We start from the raw sequence: 25,588 nt of genomic DNA on the forward strand, positions 1-25,588 counted from the left end.
ATTTTTATTTCATTTTTCAATACATCATAACGTGATCTTTTAATACAAAACATTTCATCAAAATCTATTATTGAGAAAAAAATTACGAAACTGTAGCGAGCGTCCTTTAGTGCACGATGGGCGATTATACGTCGGGCGAAATAATTCGCGAGGGCTCAGCCCGAGTGAAATTATTTGTACAACCTATTACCGTCCTAGTGTATAAATAGTGTTAAAACACGGTTTTGCTACACTAATATGCTCTCAATCTAAAACAGTAGATAAAATATAGTAGCGCTCATTCTTGGTTGCAACAAAAACATTGACGTCATCGCACGTTAACGTAACGTCATTCTTGAGTAAGCGTGTTTTAACAGAAACAAGCGTATTAGAATGTGTCTTAAAGGGCGGATGGGCCGTAATTAAACTTAAACACTGACTTTATATATTCGTTTAAAAACGGCATTCTTTACAATGTCTATCAATGTATAACAAATGTTAAACATTATACTAGGTACACCACGTCCAGTCGTTACTTTTAGAAGTCAGATCAGTAACGTATGATCTCCGGCCAAATCCAGCGGTTGATAGTGACTTTGGGTAAGAAAAATGATTATTCTGTTATTCAGAAATAACATACAGCACAAGATGTGCTCTCGACATTGTGGAATACTCTGTTGCTATTCATTTCCTAGCAGATCTAAGCACATTTCTCAGTTACTTCGTAAAACCTTCGAAGGTAAACACTATCGTGGTTGAGAAAAGAAATCCTGACGTTCTATGAAAAAATACTATATTACCATTTCCATGATATCCCTAATACATTTCTATATTATGTTTGTGTCAGAAATGATGAATTAGATTTCTTGGAAGATTGAAAACTGATATACAGCGATTGATGACCGAACTATCGGTAAAGTAGGACCTAAAGGATCTGAGTCTTTTTGCATCCATTTTCAAAACAAAATGCACCTTTTTCACTTAATTTATGTATCAGAACAGTGATAAGTATTGCCTCCGGTTAATATTCCAGTCTAAAAAGCACTTTGCTTCTTTTAAGTTCCTGAAAATGGATCGTTAGATCTAAGGGAACAGCGAATGCAAAATGCAGTAACATAGGAGCGTCGCAGTATTCTTCTCTGTCTATTTTCATTCATTTTTATTGGAAACGTACCTCAATTCAGTTAATATATATATACAATATATATATATAAGTATTGCCTACAGTTCAGTTCCAGTCTAAGCAGCACTGTATCGCTTCCTTGTACTTCATCCTGCCGAAACTCCGTCTTATAGTATAGTATAAAATAATAGCATAAAATATACCCCGCCTTTGTACACCCAGCCTCTCCCCCACCCACCTCTCTCTCTCTCTCTCTCTCTCTCTCTCTCTCTCTCTCTCTCTCTCTCTCTCTCTCTCTCTCTTTACACACACGAGAATAACTGTATCGTAGCAATTTATCTACAATTATATTAATGATTACATGTGATAAAGGAGTATTACATGTGTGCCTTTCTGCATTGAGTTTATTTAAATCGTTGAATAGAGAAAATGATGAAATGCTCAGAAAAGCATTTGACGCGTTTGATAAATTGATTATACACGCATGTTATATCCCCTTATAACTGTATTGTTATTTTTACATTTAAGTTAAGATCTGACCTATTTTCATTTATTCATTATGTACTTCAAATCAATGTGCATGTTTGTTTTCACACAAGTTTTAAGTACAGTTTAAATAACAAACCCGGAAGTCATGTAACTTTTAAAACTTAACCAGTTTGAAATGGACGCTAAAATTTGGAACAAGCTAATAATTAACATTTTAGGATTTTTTCTTGTATACACAAAAGGTAAGATCATTTCCGGCTTATAAGTCAGCAGTTAATTTTTTTATTATTTCTGGTGTATCTACGGGTATTATAATAACTATACATGTTTTATAATCACAACCGGCTAAATACAGGTGCGTTGAATAAGTCTATTTTACTTAGTGCATACCTGCTTCTTTTGTTTGTTTGGGTTCTATATATTTAAGAAAGACCAATTTTGAACAATATAAATCTCGTGAGAAGGATTATCAGTCCATGTTAAAGAGTCTTTCATAATTCTAGCCAAGCCTTTTCACGATCTCGGATAGACCTGTCTGAGTTAAGAAGAAATATTTTAGAAAGAAAAGAATTTTATTCGTAAGCAACGAAATCGAGTAGTAGATCTAGGTCGGTAAATTCTATCAAGGGTAAACAAAAATGTCATTCCATTAAATACCCTTCACACGATAATGTCTATAGAACACAGTTGAATTGGAAAGTTATGTTTTTGGTTTAGTTTATAAAAAGATGTGATTATTTGCTATAGATTACGTGCAGTTTTGATTTTAAGAAAATAACCACGTACCCAGATGCTTCCATCATAGAGAGCAATTTTTTTTTTGACACATATCTAATGTACTATTTGGAGACATCAGAAAAGAAATATAAAAAATAGCATTTGAAGTAGTCAAGCAAAATGGCCATTCCCATACATCTCACTAACATGTATTACTAGCACTTAATGATTGTGTAAAGGTGTATGATTAAAATTGTGAATGATATTCAGGGCCAGGTATTTGTACTTTGTGGATGATGTCATATTGTATGGCACATGTCTCCTGATAGAATAATATTATAAAAGTCCACACTAAAAACACTGAAGAAAAAATCGAACAGGAAGCCCTCGATAATACGTGCATGTCTACTTCATGTTGATGATGTATAAAATGTTTACTTTGAATTGGAAGAATACTGTATGAGAAGCTGAATGTTAAAGATGTAGTTACAATTATGTTAAGCCGAAAAGGGGGTACCGCTGAGGCTGCATGCCAAGTTTGTTTTCTTTTTTTTCTTTTTTTTTCTTTTTTTTCTGAATTTGATAAAAACTGTAGGAGTTGAGTACACACAAAAATTATGACAGACTGACAGACAAAATATAGACGAGTGGACTTAAACTCTTAACCCCGGGTACTAAACAGTGCCTGTGGTACCACCTGTGCCGACGAGGAATGAAGGCACTTCGCTTCCGGTACCGCAGGTACTCCGCCAATATTTACAAATCAAGCGAGATCGGTGAGTGATTTTTGTCATTTGTGTCATTTTGTTACTGCATGGAGCATTTTTTTCAAAAATCGGGGAATGTAGTGGGCTGTAAATGTATCTTATGTACATATCCATGTTAAATTTTGTGGCAAATGATCAATTTCCTAGAAACGCAAGGACAAATAAGTTTGGAATGAAACGTGGACTTTTTCATATCAGTGTTTCTTTTCGCTGACCCAAACCATATCGTCTCTGCCGTCGTAAATTATATTTATAAATGACATGTGATCTGCCAAAACATCGTCGAAATGCCTGCGGCACTTTTAAAAAATTGGCATATCGCTCAAATTCGGAATTTTCTAGACACATTTTATGTTTTGGCAGATCACATGTCATTTATAAATATAATTAAAGACGGCAGGGACGACATCGTTTGGGTCAGCGAAAAGAAATTTGTCTAAACTGTCACTGATATGAAAAAATGCACGTTTCATTCCCAACTTATTTGTCCTTGCGTTTCTAGGAAATTGATCATTTGCCACAACATTTAGCATGGATATGTACGTAATATATATCTACATACCGCTACGTTCCCCGATTTTTTGAAAAAATGCTCCACGCAGTAACAAAATGACAAAAGTGACTCATCGATCTCGCTCGTTTTATAAACATTAGCGAAGTACCTGCGGTACCGGAAGCGAAGTGTCTTCACTCCTCGTCGGCACAGGCGGTACTGCAGGCACTGTTTAGTACTCGTGTTAACGCCTATCAGGTATTCGACACCTGGGGCATAAAATTATATAATCAATAAATAACGTATCTACATAGGTAACTAAACATTATGTTATTATGTATGCTATTGATACACGCCCCGAAAATCAGCAAACAAATTATAATCATTTTTCAATTGAATATTTTATTTTTGCTAGGATTTTATTCTCCGTGGTCTTTAGTTATTACAACATAGAAATATAGCAGGGTGTATAGCTGCTCTGAAATTCATCATGTTTCCCACCGACTTCTGTAGTTTACTACGTTCGGGTAACTGGTCCTGTGGCAGTTATACATAAGGAAACAATTAATACGTGATCTGCTTTATAATTTTTATTGGCCTCCTAGTCTTCGGGCATTGACTGACGTGTTGTCAGGCGGTATGTACGCCCGAAGCAAGGGTTACTGAACTATAAATTTTGTCTAGTAAAATGATATTTTGAAAATCAAAAGAATTGATATTACAATGTTCTCATAAATACTAGTGCCGGTTTTAAAAAGAATTTAAAGGGTATGTCTGTTGCAAATATTAAAAATATGGCTTTTCAAGCAACGATTACGACACGTCAGGATAATCTTATATATTTTGTAAAATCTTATTGTGCAACACACGACCCTATCTTTTTTATTTGCTTATTTTTCTAGGTCTGTTCTGAAGTTTTGAAAAATCAGTGTTAAATCAAATACTACATTGCAGAAATATTTTCGAATTAAACGTGCAGAACTACCTTAATTTTGGCTGCCGGAATCCTAAGGTGGTGCCCGATTGTTGTTTTTTCCTACTTATATGTGTGAGTTTGTGTGCTTGTGCGCGTGTGTGTCTTGCGCGGTGCCCTTCAGTGTTGTTATATCTTACTTGTCTGTTTATCTAGTAAGTTGTGTGTGGGTGTGTGTGTTTGTCTTTGGTATATGAATGTCTGCGCTATTTAGGTTTACTTTGTAGTGTAACTGTGATTAAAGAACGTAGCATTCCTTTTGTATATTCATCCTTGTTCTACTTTCCCCTTCAACCCCCTCCCCCATCTACCTTTCTACACCTTACCCCTTCTTCCCACTCTATCTATATTTTGCATAAAATTTAAATGTACTTGTTGGATTTTTGAAGCAACCCGTCTGTATTATTTTTCCGTTACAGCATCTTTTTTGTTGTCGGCCTACTTTGCAAATGCGTGGCTCTGAGACTGTGTTTGTGGTGCTCTGTGCTTCCGAGAAATCTACCCTTACCTATTACCATTTAAAGCAGTTCCCAATTAGAACGGGTATATATGTTGTATAATTTTCAAACGCGGAACCTTGGTTTGATATGAAAACTGCAGTTAACTAATTTTAAGTTTGAATTTCCTTAAATTAATTGCCGTTATTGTGGTATGTCTCATACATCGCCTGCATTTTCAATGTATCAGGAGAAATCCGAATAGAAGTACCTGTTGCCGGGAACTGCGGGGATGACACATTACTCGAATGTCATTTTACTGGACAGCTGGGAACACCTGTAGGATGGACTGTGGGTGGTCGAAAAATGATGCATAATGGTGGTGTTGTAAGGCCTGAAGATGCAGGAAAGTACACTGAGAAAAGAGATCAGATAGACCAAGGTTTTGTAACTTTAGTCATACATAATACAGCCAGATCGGATGAAGTGAAGTATGGATGTAGCATTGGTTTTGACCAAACTGCCTACCCGGAAGATCGTGACAAATATCTCAACTTTGAATGTTAGTACCGTGATTTTGTTAACTTCCTCTAAATGTATAAATAATAAATAAATCTAATAATAAAATCTAACTGATTGATCAAAATAGCTATGGTTTGACATACTTAAGTTGAACTATTTGAAGCTATTTCATTTTCACTGTATGCATGCATTATGCCAACTTGTTGCATCATAATTTTTATTTAAATTTGGTTTCATTCACTTTTTTCTAATCAGTTTCAAAATGTTGCTGTTCTTATTTCAAAAAAATCTGTATCATTTCTTAATAAGAATTATAAATCATAGTCCAGTTTATTTTGAGCTTATATTAAAAATATATGTGAAATAGCCATCTGTAAGTCTGTAATTTACGCATGAAGGAGATTTACATGTTTGGAATTTCAGATAATTTAGATTAAAAAATGATACAGGTGAAACAAGATAACTTGCAAAACATATAGGATACACTTGTTTCGAATTTAACATTCATAAGATATTAAAGAAAAAACAAACAATATAGCCTTTTCTTTTCAAGAAAAGCGTTAAGGAAGTATTAGAAAAGAAACAAATTCTGTATTTTTGTATCAATATCGGGTTTAAAGCGTGTGTTAGAAAGTCGACTTTTAATTTCTAGATTAATTCCAACACTTTCGTCCGCACTAGTGACTCTATCACAATTAGCGATATTTTAAACGCTTTCTTAAAGTGAGTCTCAGTTCAGAATAACTTATCATTAATATTTGTTTGTCTGAATGTCATCATTTCAGGTAAAGCGTCTTCAACAGAAAGAGAAGTAACAAGAGGAAAACAATTTCAGCTTATAGTTGATAAACTGTACCCATCAAGTAGCAGATTCTTAGTCTTAATTTTAAACATGGTCAGTATGCATTTCTAGAATTATATACTAACTTGTTTAAAGATGGGTAATTATTTTCTAACATTTCATTACATTTCTAAATATTTATCAAGTTATCGCTTACCTGTTATACCTTTCAGGCAAGTTTTCTTTACTCGCGACCTAACCCTTAAAAACGACATGTAGACATAGACATGCTGTTCGTTATCTACTGTTCTTTTCAATATCTTCATTAATGATCTTGCATTATTATTAAAAAATACACAAAAAGGTATTGACATTGATAATGAAAAAGTGTGTATCCTTCTGTGTGCGGACGATATTGTCCTGATTGCAGGAAACGAATCTGAACTGCAGTTTATGTTGAACTTATTGAATGACTGGGGTAAAACAAATTTATAAGTACAAAGGACGATATAAAAAGCACCTGCTAAAATAGAATAAGTAAAACCATTTAAAAAAAGAAGGGCTTGAACCAACACCATACAAACAAAAAGAATAGAGGTCCAACACACTATCCACTTGACTACAAATCTGTTACGGAATAATGCATCGTATTTAGAATATAAATACTACAACATACAAATTAACACCACTTATCCGAAAATACACCTGCTTTGTCTGTTTTTGAATTTAACCAAGTACCGTTAAAATAAAATTATCGCGATCCATTAATAAATAAGTATTTGTATCTCGGTATTATTTTGTCTGAGCACCTTAATTATAATATTTCAGCAAAAGTTTAGCCCAAAGTGCTGGGCGTGCCTTGGGGCTTCTCATTGCACGGTTCAAAAATAATGGAGGTTTGCCGTATGATGTTTACACAAAATTGTATTACTCGCTTGTTGTTCCTATCATAACATATGGCTCCTCCGTTTGGGGTACTAAATCTTGTTCCTGTATAAATGCAATCCATCACCGTGCAATGAGATTCTACCTTGGCACTGGTAAATACACTCCAAATGCGGCTATCTATGGTGAAATGGCTTGGAAGCCAATATTTTTAGATCAATGGATATCAGTATGCAGTCATTGGCATCGGTGTCTGAGCTATGATGATACATGTATTAATAAAAAGATATTTAACTGGGCTTGTAATAAAGGTGGATGTAGATGTAAGAACTGGTCTTTTATTGTCAGAGATAAATTTAGATGCTTAGGGTTAAATGATTTTGTACAATTACCTTTTTCAAGAAAACATTTGATTGATACTATATCTACTGTATTGTTAGATGCTCATATTGAATAATGGTCAATTGATATTGCACGTGTAACTGGTGTAAATGGCTCAGGTCTAAATAAATTACGAACATATAGAATGTTCAAGAATGACTATTCTGTAGAGCAGTATTGTAAAATGCATTTACCATTCGCTCACAGAGCTGCATTGGCTAAATTCCGAAGTGGTGTTGCACCCATAAGACTAGAGACTGGCCGATATGAAGGGTTGCCTGAGAACCAACGTATATGTCCCTTTGGATGTAATGCTGTAGAGTCAGAAATACATGTCATTCTGGACTGTCCACTATATACAGTCGAGAGAAATTTGCTGTTACAAAAAATCACATCTGTTGTTGAAAATTTTGCGAGCCTAAATAAAGAAGAACAACTTACACTGTTATTTACTCACTCAGATTTGATAAGAATTGTAGCAAAAACCTGCTTCAACATACTTAAGCAAAGAAATAATACTTTGTATAGTAAAACACAGCTAAATAGATAATAGGGTATTCTGTACTCATTTACTCACCATCTGTTTATGCACTCATGTACTCACTAGGTCAATTACTCAGCATACAAACATGTATTTATGTACCCACTCAGTTACTTACTCAATATACTTATATTAATGTAGTCACGCGGTCTCTTACTCAACATTTGTACATGTATTGTGTACCCACTCCATCACTTACTCAGCATTGTACACTCATGTACTTACTTGGTCACTTACTCTGCATCTGTACATTTATTCAATAGCATGTACTCATTTGATCACTTACGCAACATTCGAACTATCGTGTATTTACGTGGTCACATACTCAATTTTTTTACATTCATATACTCACGTGGTCAGTTCCCCAACATTCTTGCATTCATTTACTCATTCAGCATCCGTACAGGTAGTCATGTACTTACTTGGTTAGTTACTCAACATTCACACACTCATGTACTCACTCAACTCGCCCATTTTATTTGTAACTCTCAATTTTTAGCTAGTTTCAGCTTGAACAGAGATTTTATTCATATGTATTGTATATAAAAACACATTTGATTCTTAACTGCTTAAAATGAGTTTTGTTGTGTATTAAATATATTCTTAATTACTACGTTTTTATAGAAGATTTTAGTTTATGTAAGGTTATACATGTATATGATTGGAACTTTATATATTTTACCTGCAACTGTCAACTTTTATGTAGTTTCATATCACAGATGTTTTTATTCATAAATGATACTGAATATCTTGAGTTGTTTCACTTATGTTTGCTGGGGCGCAGTTGGATCGATGCCCTTGTTCATGATCGAATCAAGCTATAAATAATTATTATGGATCTGTAAGTTAAATGGTGTGTGTATATATAATAAGATAATATGTTGTCTCTTGTAGTTCTGGTTAGAACGGTCATTTACATTTGTTTTATATTTTATGCAAATTTATATATTTGTAAATGAACGCGACGTTAACACGGGGGAGGAAGTGTTACACGTAGGATGGAGTTCTTATGATAACCTGTCATGTTTTCTTCTGATAACTGTTACGGAGTTCCTGGAAAACGTTACAGAGTTCTTCTGATGTCTGAATGACGAGCCAAGGAATCGATTGATAAAATGGTAATTATTTATCTTTAAATAGAGAAAATGGGGTGTAAAACTAACGTTGGATGATCAAGGTTGCCTGATATCTTGTGCTATGCGTCAGAAAAACTGTTTAGCCTAATAATCAGCGCCACTTCTTTGAAATAAAGACATTTTGTGTAAAATATCGAAATTGTTTGCTTATTCATACATATTATTCTTCTTATTCACATTCTTCATCCTCACCACATGCAATAGAATAATTTTAGCGCAAAGTTGCAAACATAAACCACTTTCTAACAATTTTATGCCCAATTTTTCAAATGTTACGGAATTCAGGTGATAACTCTGAAGATGTCAAAGAGTTCTTATGATAACTTTTGTTATTGCCAGGGTGTTTCTTGAGCTATGTTAAGATACTTTTTAGCTAATTTAATCATTTACAAAGGGTGTTAATGATGCTCTAACGTAATATATTTATCCAAGGCACAGTATTGTGGTTATATAATACACGGTATGAGTCTTTTGTAAAGTTTAAAACTATGTGCAGTATAATGAATATATAGTAAAATACGAATAGATAACAATTCAGTAAATTGTATGTTTTCGTTCTATCAATGGATGTGCCAGTGTTCATTAACAACGGTTTATTGGTTTCCGTTTTGATTGAACACTGAATTGAAATCAAATTCATTATAGGGTACATCTATTTGCTGCATTTGCAGAGGGTGTCTTTTTCTGAAGCGGTTTATCGGATTAATATGTATGACTGTGGCAAATTTAAAACACGGTCGTTTGATTTATTTGGGGAAGATATTGGACAGGACGAATAAAAGATATCATATGATGAAGAAAGTGGTTTGATACAAGTTTTGACGAAAGATACTACAGAAAGTCCTGTACAAAAATTAAAAAGAATAAATACACCAAACAAGACTGTGCATAAACAGTTGTTTTAAATTTGCCACATGGCCTCAATATCATTGCGACTTTCCTTTCAGGATGAATATTTACAACATGAGCAACTGCTTCAGACGTCAGAAATCTTTTGTGACAGTATTTACATCTGACTGTCGCATCCTGAAACAAAGGACAATTATCTTTAAGCTTTACCTAGCATATTGACCTTTTCAACCTACCACATATTAACTCAACGTATAGGTCATAATATGAATATGCATCACTAGACAAGCAATTGAACTGCATGCGATGCCAACAGCAGTCATACATAATAATCCAATAAACTGCTTCAGAAAAAGACAGCCTCTGCAAATACAGCAAATAGATGTTTGATTTCAATTCAGTGATCAATCAAAACGGAAACCAATAAACCGTTGTCTACTGGCACATCCATTGATAGAACTAAAAATTACAATTTACTGCATTTATTATCTGTTCGCATTTTACTATATACGGTATGTCATTATACTGCACATAGTTTTAAACTTTACAAAAGACTCATATCGTACATTATATAACCACAATACTGTGCCTTGGATAAATATATTACGTTAGAGCATCATTAACACCTTTGTAAATGATTAAATTAGCTAAAAAGTATCTTAACATAGCTCAAAAAACACCCTGGCAGTAATAAAAATTATCATTAGAACTCTGTGACATCTTTAGAGTTATCACCTGAATTCCGTAACATTTGAAAAATTGGGCATAAAATTGTTAGAAAGTGGTTTATGTTTGCAACGTTGCGCTACAATTATTCTATTATATGTGGTGATGATGAAGAATGTGAATAAGAAGAATAATATGTATGAATAAGCAAACAATTTCGATATTTTACTCAAAATGTCTCATTTCAAAGAAGTGGTGCTGATTATTAAACTAAACAGTTTTTTTCTGACGCATAGCACAAGACATCAGGCAACTTTGATCATCAAACTTTAGTTTTACACCCCATTCTCTCTCTTTAAAGGTAAATAATTACTATTTTATCCACCGAATCCTTGGCTTGTCACTCAGACATCAGAAGAACTCTGTAACGTTTTCCAGGAACTCCGTAACAGTTATCAGAAGAAAACATGACAGGTTATCATAAGAACTCCATCCTTCGTGTAACACTTCCTCCCCCGTGGTTAATAAACTATAAAATCTAAAATCTGTAAAAATGTATGAGATATTGTATTTGTTTGTTAGATATTTGCTGTACACCGTTTTATCTATCAGTTTGCAAATTGAGTAACTACGGTTATCTTACCTAATTCTCATCACTATATTCCGTATAGATATTAACTTGATCTCCACTAGTGATTGACAACTTCCAAACATCAAAGATCGAGGATGAATTACTACACACCCAGTTTTCTGTCAAAATTGATAGAGAATATACAGCCGCAACCTGTTAAACTACAGTCTCATGCTTTCGTTAGATTGTGACCGTACTATCCGTACTATACGTAGAAACATATGTACGCTACATTTTAGAATATAACATGAAATTGTCATCTTGTACTTTTTCTTGAACTAATATGAGCTTTATACTTTATGATATTATTTATATTAAGGCACACATGCCCGGATAGTTAAAGGTTTCTGATATCGAATCACTTATACTATGAATTGTACTCGGATTGAAATATTGCAAAACTGGATGCTTCTACCAATGCCCAAAAACGTAAAAAGATACCGAATAGGACATAGGGTTTCCTTTCCTTTTTCAGACTTTAAATAATTTATGCTAAAATACAGTCGAATTCAATTAAGTATTTTTAACATAATATGAACAAATACAAGTCAATATGATTTCTTTCGAAAACTGTAAAATTCGTCAGATTTCATTTGGTAATTATAAAACAGCACGATTGTTTGGAATTTAAAATAATCTGTTTTCAGCTTTTAGGAATCAACGCAACAGATAGCCAGATCTCACCTTACGTAATGGTCACAATTTATAGTCGAATAAAATCTGCATAAGTCCTCCGCCGCGAAGTGAAAGCGGGTAGTTTGGATTTTTCAGTTTGTATGACAGTTTGTTGTCGCCCACATTTTTGCCTTCCCTTTCGTGTCAGTTTATAAAATGATTTGGATAAAGTTTGGCATGAATGTTCACCCCATATGCAAAATCTACTCAAGGGCTAAATTGGATGAGGGAGTATTTTGTGTAGGCAAATTTTCTAGACGGAAACATATATTTTAATAACTTGTCCTTAAGAAGATATTTGTACTCGTTTACGAAATGCAAACTTGAAATGAGGAAAAAATAGTATTTCAGAGCCATAAACCTGGTTTGAACAAATTTCGATTAAACTACCTTTGTACAACTGTTCATATCTCTTATGTAACATGAAATAACGATAGACGAAAATAAGAGAATGTGCAGTGCCTAAGAACTACAGTTATGTGTGGAACAACTATTTATATTTATTTTAGTGCTACTTTATATCGTGTACTTAATCTTTTTGACTTTGACAATAATTTTGCATATTGGAAAGCTAAAGCTAACAGCCGAAACCTAACTTGTCGATTAGTAGAATTGAAGAAAAAGCCTAACGCAGGAACTGTAACATCATTTTCAATGTTATCCGTTTAAACCCCTCTTTTGTTTCTTTGGAAGTAAATTTACATTGTAGCCAATCCCTGGTTATAAGTTTGGATATTATACACACATATCAAACTAATAGTTTTCTTTGAAATCAGAATAAATAAATGATGTGAAATGCTACAAATGAACTGGTCAGAAATTATGCTTAGGCACTTTTGGACTAAAAATATTTATTGAAATATGATAAAACAAGGGGATATAACTCACTTTATACACACCTAGAGAAGTTACATTTATGATCTGAATGACATAAATTTCGCACTAGGTTAAACTTCATACTTCAATAAATAAAAGAGCTGCCAGTGCATATGTTTCAGCTATAAATGCATCTAGTCTTCAAACCTACGTACTCTCCTTTTACAGACTAGGGCTATCACCGTATCAGGATCCAAGAAATGTTCCAGCAGTACAAAATACACAGGCTATTTTAAATGTGTGTGGACTTCCAGTAACTCTCTAGCTGATGGGTCGTATACGTACAGTCTTGTTGTAACAACTATAACAAAATCTAATCCATTGTCAGGGGATTTTAAAATAGGTATGGTGATTTTACGTGTTTATGTAAATGTGTATCAATCAATATACTAATGCATTTATTATGCGAAACTGTATTACAGCGTCTAAAGGGGGCATAGTTCCTTCTGGCCTTGATGTCACACCTAGTGTCATCATACCCGAGTTCATTTGCGAAGCTAGATGTGAAATTACTTTCAGGAGGCACATAACAACAAATGTACGTAGTAATTTTATTTTCTTTAATATGAAATTTATTGCATTGCAATTGATAATGCCATCCGGATGTATATTTGTTTGATAATGAATCAGGTACTTTACAACGGCCATATTAACGTTGCTATATGACGTCGACGTTATTAAGCACAAGCTGCATTTGGCAAGGCTATGCATCATCAATCCGCACATGGTGGCCGTTATGACCGTTTCAAAGGGCGTTTTTGTTTCATTTTATAGTAAGGTGTACATGTAACAATTTAATATAACAGATTTTTGCCGATATGATTTATCAAAAAGATTTGCAAGAATTGTAAACTACATATCAAGTTTGAGATTTGTTTATATAAGATAACAATACAATTCATTTCTCCTGAAACAATATGTGTAGGCTTAATAAAATTATTTTATATGAATTTAACTGGTTTATATTCTACATTTACTACTATTGCATCGCTAGTCTAGTGGTAGAGCGCCCGCTTCGAGTGCCAAAGGTAGGTGCCATATCCAAGGGGTGATTAAACAATAGCCAAAGTTATTATTTACCTATATAAATTCTGTTTAAAAATTGGCTTGTATTTCGCAAGTAAATATGAACAGGCAGAAAAAAATCCGTATTGTACCTTTTGTTTTGTATTTTGCCGGACTAATTTCATTAATATGCATGCCCTGACACTTCAATAAATAGCGCACATAAAAACTTCACTAAGATCCATTTTAACAAAGCTTTCGTTCAAAAACAAAACAACAAACAAAAAGATGGAGGTATATTATAAAAGGGTCATTACGAGGGCTCTTCAAAAATAACGTAGACCTTTTCTCTGGCTTTTATATAGTTTAATGAAGCAAAACAAGAAATATACCATTATGATTTGCAGTCTTTCTACTAACTGCACTGCAAATTTGACGTGATTATGATCATGCATTCAGGAGTTACGCTTCCTCGAAAACAGTCACTTACACGGACCCGGCGCACGGCGATCATATTTCAACGACGTTAACGACGTCGTGCCTTTATTGTGATGCTTTCATTAAGTTTGCATTAATTCATATTTATAAATTTATTTTATAAATTTTCATGAGCAATACTTAAGTCAAAACAAGTTGTTTGGTTAGAATACTAAATATGTAGGAACACTTACGACACGCATCTAAGACAGGGTACTCAACGTGAGTTCTTGGTCTTTATCTACGGCGTCATACATTGGCGTTAACGTCCATTCGCTGTTTTTCCGTTTTCTCCCTCGATCTCCGCTGTTTTTAAGCAATTCTGGACCATTTGAGATTCGTTTATACCACTTAATGGTAAAGACACAGATGACTGAACATTGTTGTTGAGTCTGCTTCATTGAATTATGATTTGTTGTTGCTGTTCGCCATAACTAAGCAACTGTCTTATCATCCATGTTTGTCGATGACGACATTATATGCATTATAAACAGTAATACTCACTTAGTTCAAACGTTGTCTTCTTCCGTTTCCCACGTCGGAATGACGCCATACTCTAAGTACATGTCGCCCTGACGTATAACAGTAGCCAGATCTGGGATTTTGTATTCGGCGCTCGTTGAATTTCGCAAGGCCGGATCACACTCGCCGCTTGCGCGCCTCGTAAGATCTGATCTGGCAAAACTCCACTCGAGCCGAATACATCATCACAGATCGAGCTACTGTAATAACTCTGTTTTATTTAAGTGGGGTGATATTAGAACCACCTAAGCCGAAATGTTCAAGCTTGCAAATTAAACAGAACACTTAACATTTATAAATGTTGTGTTGCACGATCTGAAGAGATCGATATATAACAGCTCTGTCTGAATGTATGAGGAGCCTTTGTACGGCCGCCACATGGCACAAATAACGCTGCCATAATAATGAAACAGGAAAAGTTTAAATAACTATTTGATCTTTAACCTTGTTTGTTTCTTCCATTCTTGTATTACCTTAATCTTTCACATTTTATTTAAGTTTGGTCTCTCCATCAACACTTACTATTTCAAACGAGGCCTTCCGTGGCCGAGTGGTTAAGGTCGCTGACATCAAAATACTTGCCTCCTCACCGATCTGGGTTCGATCCTCACTGGGGGCGTTGAATTCTTCATGTGAGGAAGCCATCCAGCTGGCATACGGAAGATCGATGGTTCTACCCAGGTTCCCGCGTCTGATGAAATAATGCTTGGAGGGGCACCTGGGGTTTTCCTCCACCATCAGAGCTGAAAAGTCGCCGTATGACCTATAATTGTGTCGGTGCGAGGTTAATCCCAACAAAATAAATAAATAAATATTTCAAACATACTCAGACTTAAAACAATCGTAATGTTAACGTCGAATGTACAATAACAGATATTCTGCTCCAACTTAGGCACACTACGAGCAACACAATCTATGAACTTATAAACTTAACAGTTTTACCTTATTTTCAGTATCTCCACAAACACCTGCTATATTGAACGTTGTAAACATAGAGGATAATAAGGAAGTTGTTTTCGGTAATGAAGGACAATCGCTGACAATACAGTGTACATCAAGTGGAGGATATCCAGCACCTTCTGTTGTCTGGTATAAGGACCGTATCTCTAGTTCTAATCAACTACCTTCTACAAATACTGAGATCTTACAGGGTGATGGCACTTACACTGTCACACTTAAACACACATTCACATTGACAACATTAGATGACAGGAAACCATTCATATGTAGATCATATTACCCACAAGCTGATAGTGTATACACGGGGTCAAAAACTAAATCGGTTATTCTTTATCTTACATGTGAGTATCTAAACAAAGTCAGGAAAGTGCAATCATGGCATTCATATATAATTCATTTTGTTCCGGCTCTGAAAATCAGTAGGGCAGTTACAGAACAGAATTGCCTAATATCAGATATTCATTTTTATGTAAAGGTTTAACCAGAATGGCCATATTTTGTTTAAAAAGCTAATTCAAGGTCTATGATTATTTGGTTTGCTCTGAAATGATATATTAAAACATAGCTAAAATTTTGTTGAATCAAGAATATTTACGCAAGTGAGTTGTAGACTTTTTAAATTGCCACATGGTCGAAACGCATACACAGTAATAACCACCCAATTGTTTGCATTTTTATACGCTTTATTAGTAAAGCCAAACCAACCAACAGTCAGACAGAGAGCAGTGACATTTACTGGAGATACGGTAGAGGTGGGTTGTAGAACAACTGGATGTAGACCTGCTGCAAATATTTCTTGGTCATATAAGGGATCGACAACAACAGGTGAAGTGACTGTCGCACTTGAAAAAACAACAGAAACATATACAGTCATGTCAGTATTCAGACAAAAGGTGACAGCAGCAGACAATGGGCAAACCGTACAATGTATAGTTACTCATCAAGCCTTGATCAGTCCGTCAGAGAAAACAGCATCAGTTAATCTTAATATAAGCTGTAAGTTATTTTTTGTTGTGCATTTTGAATATTTTTTTCCGAATATGCTACCAACAGAAATAAAACTTTAAGTGAAAACCTGATGTTAATCACTCCGCTTGATTCCATTTTCCCACTCTATATCTGTTGTTTTCATTCATTAACAATTAGAGGAGAAACATACATAAAAGTCATGAAGACATATTAAATACAGAATGTTTACATATATCAGCATACATACTCTACGTTTAACAGTTTCAGCTGGACCCTCTACAACACATATTACTGGCAACAAAGAATTAATTGCAACAGGTAAAACAACATTAAAATTGACATGTACCACAGGATCCTCTAATCCTGCCTCCGATATTAGATGGAAAAACGGCTCTATTACACTAACTAATAGTCGTCACTTTACGGAATCTGTGGGAGATAATAATGGAGTGGTGAGATCACAACAATTGGTGTTGTACCCAACACGGTATATGGACGGTAATGATATTTTGTGTTTAGTGTCTAACAAGGGGTCACAGTCTAATGTGGAAGATACTATAACACTCAATTTGAAATGTAAGTTGTTTTATTATTCAGTATCTTACATTGTATTCCAGTGACCAGTCACAAACATCTACACTGCAACTGAATTGTAATTCACTGATAAAAGACACTCTTGTAATACCCTGTATGAACTTAACAAACGTAGACAAAAGTGCTCTTTAGTTACTAAGTGAGATGTGTTTCAGACTTGTGGTAAATGTGACTTTTGCCTATGACCTACTTTGTAATGAAAATTGACCATAGGCAAACGTCCTATGACATTTGAAGGCAGTAGGCCGAAGAGTTCTGTAGCTATTGACTGGAAACCATTTTCAGTCTCGAGGTCACTGTAACATTCTCTAGGTTATTGTAATATTGACCGTTGAACGATTAATCTAAAAAAAAACCATTAGCACCATCTGCTGACCATCATCCTTTAATTAAAGGAAATTCCTATAGATTTCTATGCGCATCTTTCTGCGCAGCCGACACTCTCTATGGAAAATTGAAGTGAAGTCAACGTTTGTTGAAACATGTGACAGACAATCTTAAATATGAGGAATCGTGAATAAAATAACGTTTCAATAAGTTTTACCAGTAATCAAATGTTTATTAGTTTATGTTGTATTGACATGTATCATGCCTGACATGTATCTTGCCATTTTTGTGGCTGTGTTTTGACAGCGCATTTTAGTATAAAGACCGTGTTGTTCATATAATGTTTGACAATTGACTTTGTATTGATAAGATAATATCTCCTTTCAGATTAGTTAGTTTTCAATGATAGAAAGAATTAAGATTTATAAAAAAAAATGACTTCTAGCACATATACATGTAATCAATTTGGCCAGGTTCGCGTTATTTTTCGTCCGAACAGGTGTGTTATTCCAGCGGTCTTAACATAAAATTTAGCCTGATGACCCATACATTTTTAGCCATTTTTATGTTCACATTACAATTATTTATACACAAGAAAAACAGGATTTTTTTTTAAAAAATCCATTTTAAACGTGAACAGGTTCATAGTGTATGGTGCTCAGATTTGAAAGAAATGTTGGCTAAAACCATTGCCGTCTACTGATTTCCAATAGTTATTGATATTATTTCCCCATGTAAAGTAATTTTTGTTTAAGAAATAATAAGTTGCCAAACGTGGTTTATCGTAAAATAACCCGAGTTTTGAGTTCTTATGCGTAAGAATATATCACGAAGGCCGTAGTCCTGAGTAATATATTGTTTCGCATAAGAACCAAATACTCGGGTTATTCTACGATAAATCTCATTTGGGAACTTATTATTTCGATTCTAACACGACGTACTAGTATCAACAGTGTTAGAAAAAAAGGTAACTACTTTTTACGACCGTGCTACGCACCTGGATCAGATGACGTCATTGCATGCGAGAGATTTATTGCAGAATAACCCGAGATAGATTTTGCTCTACATGTATGTGGGTTATGTGCTGGTCGTGTTAGAATATCATTTTACGAAGATATTTTGTTTGTTTTCTCTGTCTATTCATGCAGATATTATTAGTTACACTGCTTGTTGGTGACAGGATACGGGGATATACGCTGTCGAGGAAATCCATATCGGGAGAGAGCTTTCGCCTGATATGGATTTCCTCGACAGCGTAATTCCCCGTATCCTGTCACCAACAAGCAGTGTAACGATTTTATCTTGCCGACTACCTTTTACATCCTCGCTGTAATTGACATGATTTTTATATTAATAAAGATTCTTACAGTTACAGTGCAGACTGGAATCCTGCAATCTTCTCTGGTAATCATGCTTTGATTATAGTTGAATTAGTTGATTAACACTAGCCATAAAATGTAAAATGAACTGTATTTTGACTGAATCACAAAACACAGAAGCTCTTTATACAGGTTATGAACAGGTTTTGAAAAAACCTTTTATATTCCATCCTTTCGAAAAATCATCCGATTACATGATGTCAGAAATGTCTTAAAACTTCGGCTTTCGTCCGTTTCCTGTTAATTCCTTTATCTTGCAGGTAGATTAAATGATCCTACAGCAACTAATGTCTTACAAATGTATTAATTTCTTTGCTTTACGATGATTTAACTAAAATTACATTTCAACCTGGCAATCGCGGCCGTCCCATACAGAGTTACTGTTCTTCTATTGCCACTAACTTCACGAACCTAATTTAGATAGGGAAAAAATAGAACAGCAAAAAAACACTAAATTTTTTATCTCGGAAACGATATCTATAGCTGGAGCTTATAATCTGACTTGATTCAATTACGCTAGCGATGCAGCAGCCATTTTGTTTTTAATCAAAATTCATATCTGAAATGTACTAGCAGGATAAAGAATATATCCTGTCTCCACATGACGTCTATTGACCAATAGAAATGCAAAAATCTTGTAGGAGGCAAGATAAATTTGTATATCAGTTGTCTAATTAGCCTAGAGCTATTCGTCGTCGTATTTGACAGCAACTTAACATTTATTTACATTTCTAAAACAGAATCATGTGTATTTGAACTTTTACTAATGTCTCCCGTACCAGGTTCTTGACATTTTTAGATACATGCTTCAGATCGTCCTTTGATTGCACCCATGTCAGAGATTATTGCTGTAGAAGGAAACACTACTGTTCTCACGTGTGTTGCTTCTAGTAAACCTGCATCTACATTCAAATGGTACCGAGAAGGACAGAGTGGAATTCTCCATCAAAGAACTGGAACACTGGACAATAATAAATTGACGTACATAATAAGTAATGTGAGGAGAACAGATGCTGCAAAATACAGATGTAACGCCAAAAATGGTATTGAAGCGGCTGATAATGCAAATGTTCTTCTTACTGTATATTGTAAGTATATGTACATGGGATAGAAATCAGAATACTATCGTTTTCTAGTAAACGTATATCTATATTTTCATATGTATGTTTGAATATTTGATATAGTAAATCTTAGTTTTCATGAAAGCAATTTAATTTGACTTAATGACATGATGGCTTGAACAGAAAGCGAGAGGAGATGAAATAATTCTTATTCTGACCTTAACGTGTTTATTTGAACAAATAGCAATAATATAAGATTAGATTAAACAAAGCAATTTGAGAGCTCGAAATTCTCAACATGTTTTCTGCCTTAAATATTATAATTTATGTTCCATGATAGCCATATGACTTAATGTATGTTTCAGATCCCCCAGATGTCACTGCAGTGACAACAAACACAACTGTTAAATCTTCAACTGCCTTAATAAAATGTAACGCTAGAGGTGTACCGAACAGGGACTATAAATATGGAAAATGGATACAGACCTGGCCTGATTATAATGTTCCTGTATCAGAAAGACCCGGAAGTGAGAAACTTGTATTAACAAACTTAACATATGAACATTCTGGTGTATACACGTGTTCTGCAAGTAATGGAGTTCAAGTCTTTGGAACAAATAAGGAATACCTGGAAGGATCAGACTACCTGTTAGTGAAATGCAAGTGCATATTTTAATAATTAGTCTGGTGTTCAATGAATAATTTTTATGTAATATTCCTACTTTAAATCTACGTATCATTTTAAAACTGATTTTGATGTTGAATCATATGTAGATGCTATTGATGTTGTAAAGTTAAAATAAAGTCAAATCTCTCTAAGATCCCCAAACCTCCTGCCAACCGTTAATTAAAGAAAAAAAAACATTTAAAAATCCCTAGAAATGAAAGAATTTGTTTTAGTTGTAATGGTTTCGTCGAAGACGTGTATCATTTTATATTCATTTGTTCAATTTATGAAAATATATGATAAAAATATTTACAGTCGACATATTATGTTCACGCAAGTTTCAATAAATTTCATATCATGGTGTTCTGTTCTGTACGTATAAATGTACAATGCACTTAGGTTATGTGAGCATAGTATTTTGACAGCATGTTATAATTTTAGCAAATGGTTAGTTGCACAATCTTATTATCTGAGAAATTCTTTTGTCCAACTGTCAGCTAGGTATTGCACAAGTACAAAATGTATCATTTTGCATAGCTTATAAATTAGAGACCGTGCTAAAGCTCTTCACAAACTTTGATTTTTCAAAATACAGTTGTTTTTACAAGTGCACCGGTTACAATTGAATTCAGACGTTTCACTTGATCATGAAACTAGTTTTTCTAGTCATGACAATCATGAACAAATAGTTCATGATCATATGTACTCTCTTAGTTCTGTTTCACAGTTAAAGTTTGGGTTTTTAAATGTTTGTGATTTGTATAGTAAACTTAAGTTTAAAGAATTTCATGACTTTGTACAGCAGTACGACATTGTTGGTTTAGTCGAAACTAAACTCGATAACTTTGATAGTATTATTTGTAATGGATATAAATTCATTGGTCTTAACCGTAAAGTGTATAAACGTAAATCCGGTGGAATTGGTTTACTAATTAAAGATCATTTGTATGAAAAGGTACATCTTTTAAATTCAAAAAATGTCAACTGTCTTTGGTTTAGAATTGACAATGTGTTTGAGGTAAATATTGTATTTGGTGTTATATATATTCCACCAGAAGGTTCCCAATACTCATCAATTGACATTTTTGATGATATTGAAAATGATATTGTTCAGTTTTCTGATCAGAATTGTCATTTTTGTTTGCTTGGAGATTTTAACTCAAAAACTGGAGTAAATTCAGACTTCATTTATTTTGATGAGAATATTAGTGATGTTAATTTTGACTTTGAAGCTCAACATCAATTTAACAAATGTAATTTAGATATTTTGGGTATTCCTACAGAACGTTTTTCAAAGGATCTGACATACAATAACTATGGTTACAGATTACTGGATTTTTGTAAATCTTTTGATATTCACATTGTGAATGGAAGGTGTGGAAAAGATAAGGGTATTGGAAAATGTACTACTACCAAAAGAAGTGTATTAGATTATGTTTTGATGTCACCTGAACTATTTCCTTGTATTGCAAAATTTGAGGTTCTTTCTTTTGATCCTATTTTATCAGATTTACATATACCTATTGAATTTTCATTAGTTTGTAAGTGTAATGTATTTGTTAGAAACACATCTGGGAACACTGGAAATAACTATGATACTGATTCTTTTGAAAAGCCCATATGGGATACCAATTGTAAAGCTGAATTTATAAATTCTTTTGATTTAGATAGTGTCCAAAAAATTATAGACAGTTTAGATAGCTTTTCGGAACAACCTAAGGAAGTAGTGTCCGAAAATATTGATAACATTGTTTCAGATATTTCTGAGCTTCTAACTAAAGCAGCTAATAAGGCTAACCTGATCAAAAGGGTTAAATTTAAGAAGCAGGATCTTGGAAGTAGCCGTGTTTATAGAAAACCATGGTATGATGAGGAGTGTAATGTTAGAAGAACTGAGTATATGCATGCCAAAAAGAATTTCAGACGTTTGAATTCTCTTCAGAATTTTCAAATTTTAAAACGGTCTAGTAAAGTGTATAAAAGAGAAATAAATAAAAAATTTCGTATGTATAATAAGTCTGTTAACAGCAAGCTAAAAAATCTGCGCCACTCGGACCCTAAAGCTTACTGGTCTATGTTGAATAAATACTCTGGCGAAAGAAACAAGGTTTTGTCCAAAATATCATCTGAAGCTTTCTTTGAACACTTTAGTAAGTTGAATGAAAATATTGATGATGATGATACAGGTTTTGATATTAACTGTGTTTCAGATTATAATTCTGAATTGAACTCCGAGATTACAGAAAATGAGATTTTGTATGCGATTAGTAGTTTAAGTAATAACAAAGCTTGTTCACAATTTGATAATATTTTAAATGAGTATATTAAACACTCAAAGGGTATCATGTTACCAGTTTTGAGTAGATTATTTAATATTATTCTAAATTCGGCATGTATCCCTGAATGCTGGTGTAAAGGGGTCATTTTTCCAATTTACAAGAAGAAGGGAGATATCAACAACCCAGATAATTACAGAGGGATAACTATTTTGAGTTGCTTTGGAAAGCTTTTTACTTGTATTTTAAATCGTAGATTGAATCTATTCCTCGAAAGCTCTGGTATATTATGCGAAGAACAAGCTGGTTTTCGCAAAGATTATGGTACAACAGATCACATATTTACATTGAAAATGTTAATTGATTTTTATTTTAGTAAAGGCCGTAAGCTTTTTTGTGCATTTATTGACTACCGAAAGGCGTTCGATTCTGTAAATAGAACTTGTCTTTGGGGTAAATTGTTAAGACATTCTATAGACGGTAAAGTTTTTAGAGTCATATATAATATTTATGATAAAGCGAAGTCATGTGTCAAAAGTAGCCAAGGTCTTTCCAGCTTTTTCACAAGTTCTACTGGGGTACGTCAGGGAGAGAATCTTTCCCCGATATTGTTTTCAATTTTTCTTAATGATCTGGTAGAGCATGTTTCCAGTAATTCTCAGGGTTTAAAAGTTTTATCACAGTCTGTACAAGATTTACTAAGTGATGATACAGTTGAAGTATTCTTGAAGTTGTTTCTCTTACTATATGCTGATGACACTGTGGTGTTCGCAGAATCTGAGCAAGATTTTCAGATTGCTTTAGATGCTATGCACTCGTATTGTGAGTTATGGAAACTACAAGTAAACACTGCTAAAACAAAAGTTGTTATATTCTCAAGGGGTAAACGTAAACATGTCCCTGCTTTCTATTTCAACAACAGTCAATTAGAAGTTGTAGAGGACTTTAGTTATCTTGGTGTGAAATTCAATTATAATGGTTCATTTAATAAAACTACAAAGTACTTGTGTGATCAGGCAAGGAAAGCAATGTTTGCAGTGCTAAAGAAATCAAGAGTATTATTTCTTGATATAGACTTACAATTACAATTGTTTGATACAATGGTGAGCCCAATACTATTGTATGGTGTGGAAACATGGGGTGTTGGTAATGTTGAAATTATAAAACAATTTCAGTTGAAATACTTAAAAATGTTACTGAGTGTTAAAAAGTGTACACCTAATGTTATGGTTTTTGGTGAACTTGGCACTCTGCCTATAGATTTAATGATAAAAGGTAGAATTCTTAACTTTTGGTGCAAAATAATTAATGCTAAAAAAGATAAAATTTGTAGCATTATGTATAGACTTATGTATGAGTTGGATAAGAAAAATATTTACCATTCGCTTTGGATAAATTATGTTAAAAACTCTTTGCAAGAGTTGGGTTTTGCTGATTATTGGTTAAGCCAATCTGTTGTATCTCCACTGTATTTTAAACATATTGTTAAGAATAGAATTAAGGACCAATATATCCAATCTTGGAATGAGCAGTTAAATAGATCTAGTAAATGTTGTACCTATAGAATATTTAAGTCTGTTTTTGAACTGGAAAACTATCTTAAACTTTTACCAAAAAACCTGGCTCAGTCTCTTTGTCGTTTTAGATGCAGCAGTCACAAACTACCGATTGAGGAAGGTCGTTTTATTAACCTAGCTCATAACTTAAGAACTTGCCATTTGTGTAATAACCACTCCTTAGGTGATGAATTTCATTATATTTTTGAATGTTCCCATTTTAATGTTCTTCGTAGAAAATATTTATCAGTGCATTTTAGAAGACCAAACATGTATAATTTTGAACAACTGTTTGCAAATAGAGATAGGACAATTTTACTTAAATTAGCTATTCTTGTGCAAAAGATTATGTCTGCATTTGATTAATGGTATACCACCTTCCGGGTCAACAAACTTCACATACTTAAATGCTCAATTTTTATACCATCCCATATTAATTCAAAGAATTTTTGTATCTGAGTAAGAAAGTTTTTGTATGGGCTCTGTTACTTTTGGGCCGTCTCAGGGATTCGTTGTTTGGTTGGGTCTTGGCCCGTCTGTGTATCTGTGGGGTTTTGGTGGAGCTTAATCTGTCAGTTAAGACGTCTTTAAATTTCTGCAGTGAGTGCGGGTGTTTTCTGGGCTCTACTGGATCTGCGCGGATGCATGGTCTGGTTTTGATTCGCCTTGTTTGTGGGTCGTTGGGTCGGTTTTCTTGTGACAGGGCTCATGCATGCTACTTTGAGTTTATGTTGATCACATTCCTGTTGTTAGTAAATGTTACTAATGTTTAGATGGTTCGTGATATTTGTTTGCTGAACTGTTTTGGCTGTTAATTTGTATATGTATATGCATTTATCTGTAATGCTGATGCCCTTAAAGGGCCAAGATTTGA

At 33.9% G+C, this 25,588-nt stretch overlaps 1 protein-coding gene across 1 annotated transcript; it reads left to right on the plus strand.

The window, feature by feature from the left end:
- The first annotated feature begins 1,700 nt into the window (after positions 1 to 1,700).
- Positions 1,701 to 21,044, plus strand: LOC128552796 (hemicentin-2-like). The gene is made up of 9 exons (XM_053533863.1): positions 1,701 to 1,833; positions 5,229 to 5,540; positions 6,286 to 6,395; positions 13,090 to 13,264; positions 15,879 to 16,226; positions 16,576 to 16,881; positions 17,116 to 17,430; positions 19,967 to 20,242; positions 20,581 to 21,044. Exons 1-9 carry the CDS (start codon positions 1,767 to 1,769, stop codon positions 20,889 to 20,891), a joined length of 2,220 nt encoding a protein of 739 aa, XP_053389838.1. The 5' UTR covers positions 1,701 to 1,766; the 3' UTR covers positions 20,892 to 21,044.
- Positions 21,045 to 25,588: the final 4,544 nt, after the last annotated feature.

Source organism: Mercenaria mercenaria, unplaced genomic scaffold (assembly GCF_021730395.1).
Source record: "Mercenaria mercenaria strain notata unplaced genomic scaffold, MADL_Memer_1 contig_3162, whole genome shotgun sequence".
NCBI classification, from domain to species: Eukaryota; Metazoa; Mollusca; class Bivalvia; order Venerida; family Veneridae; genus Mercenaria; species Mercenaria mercenaria.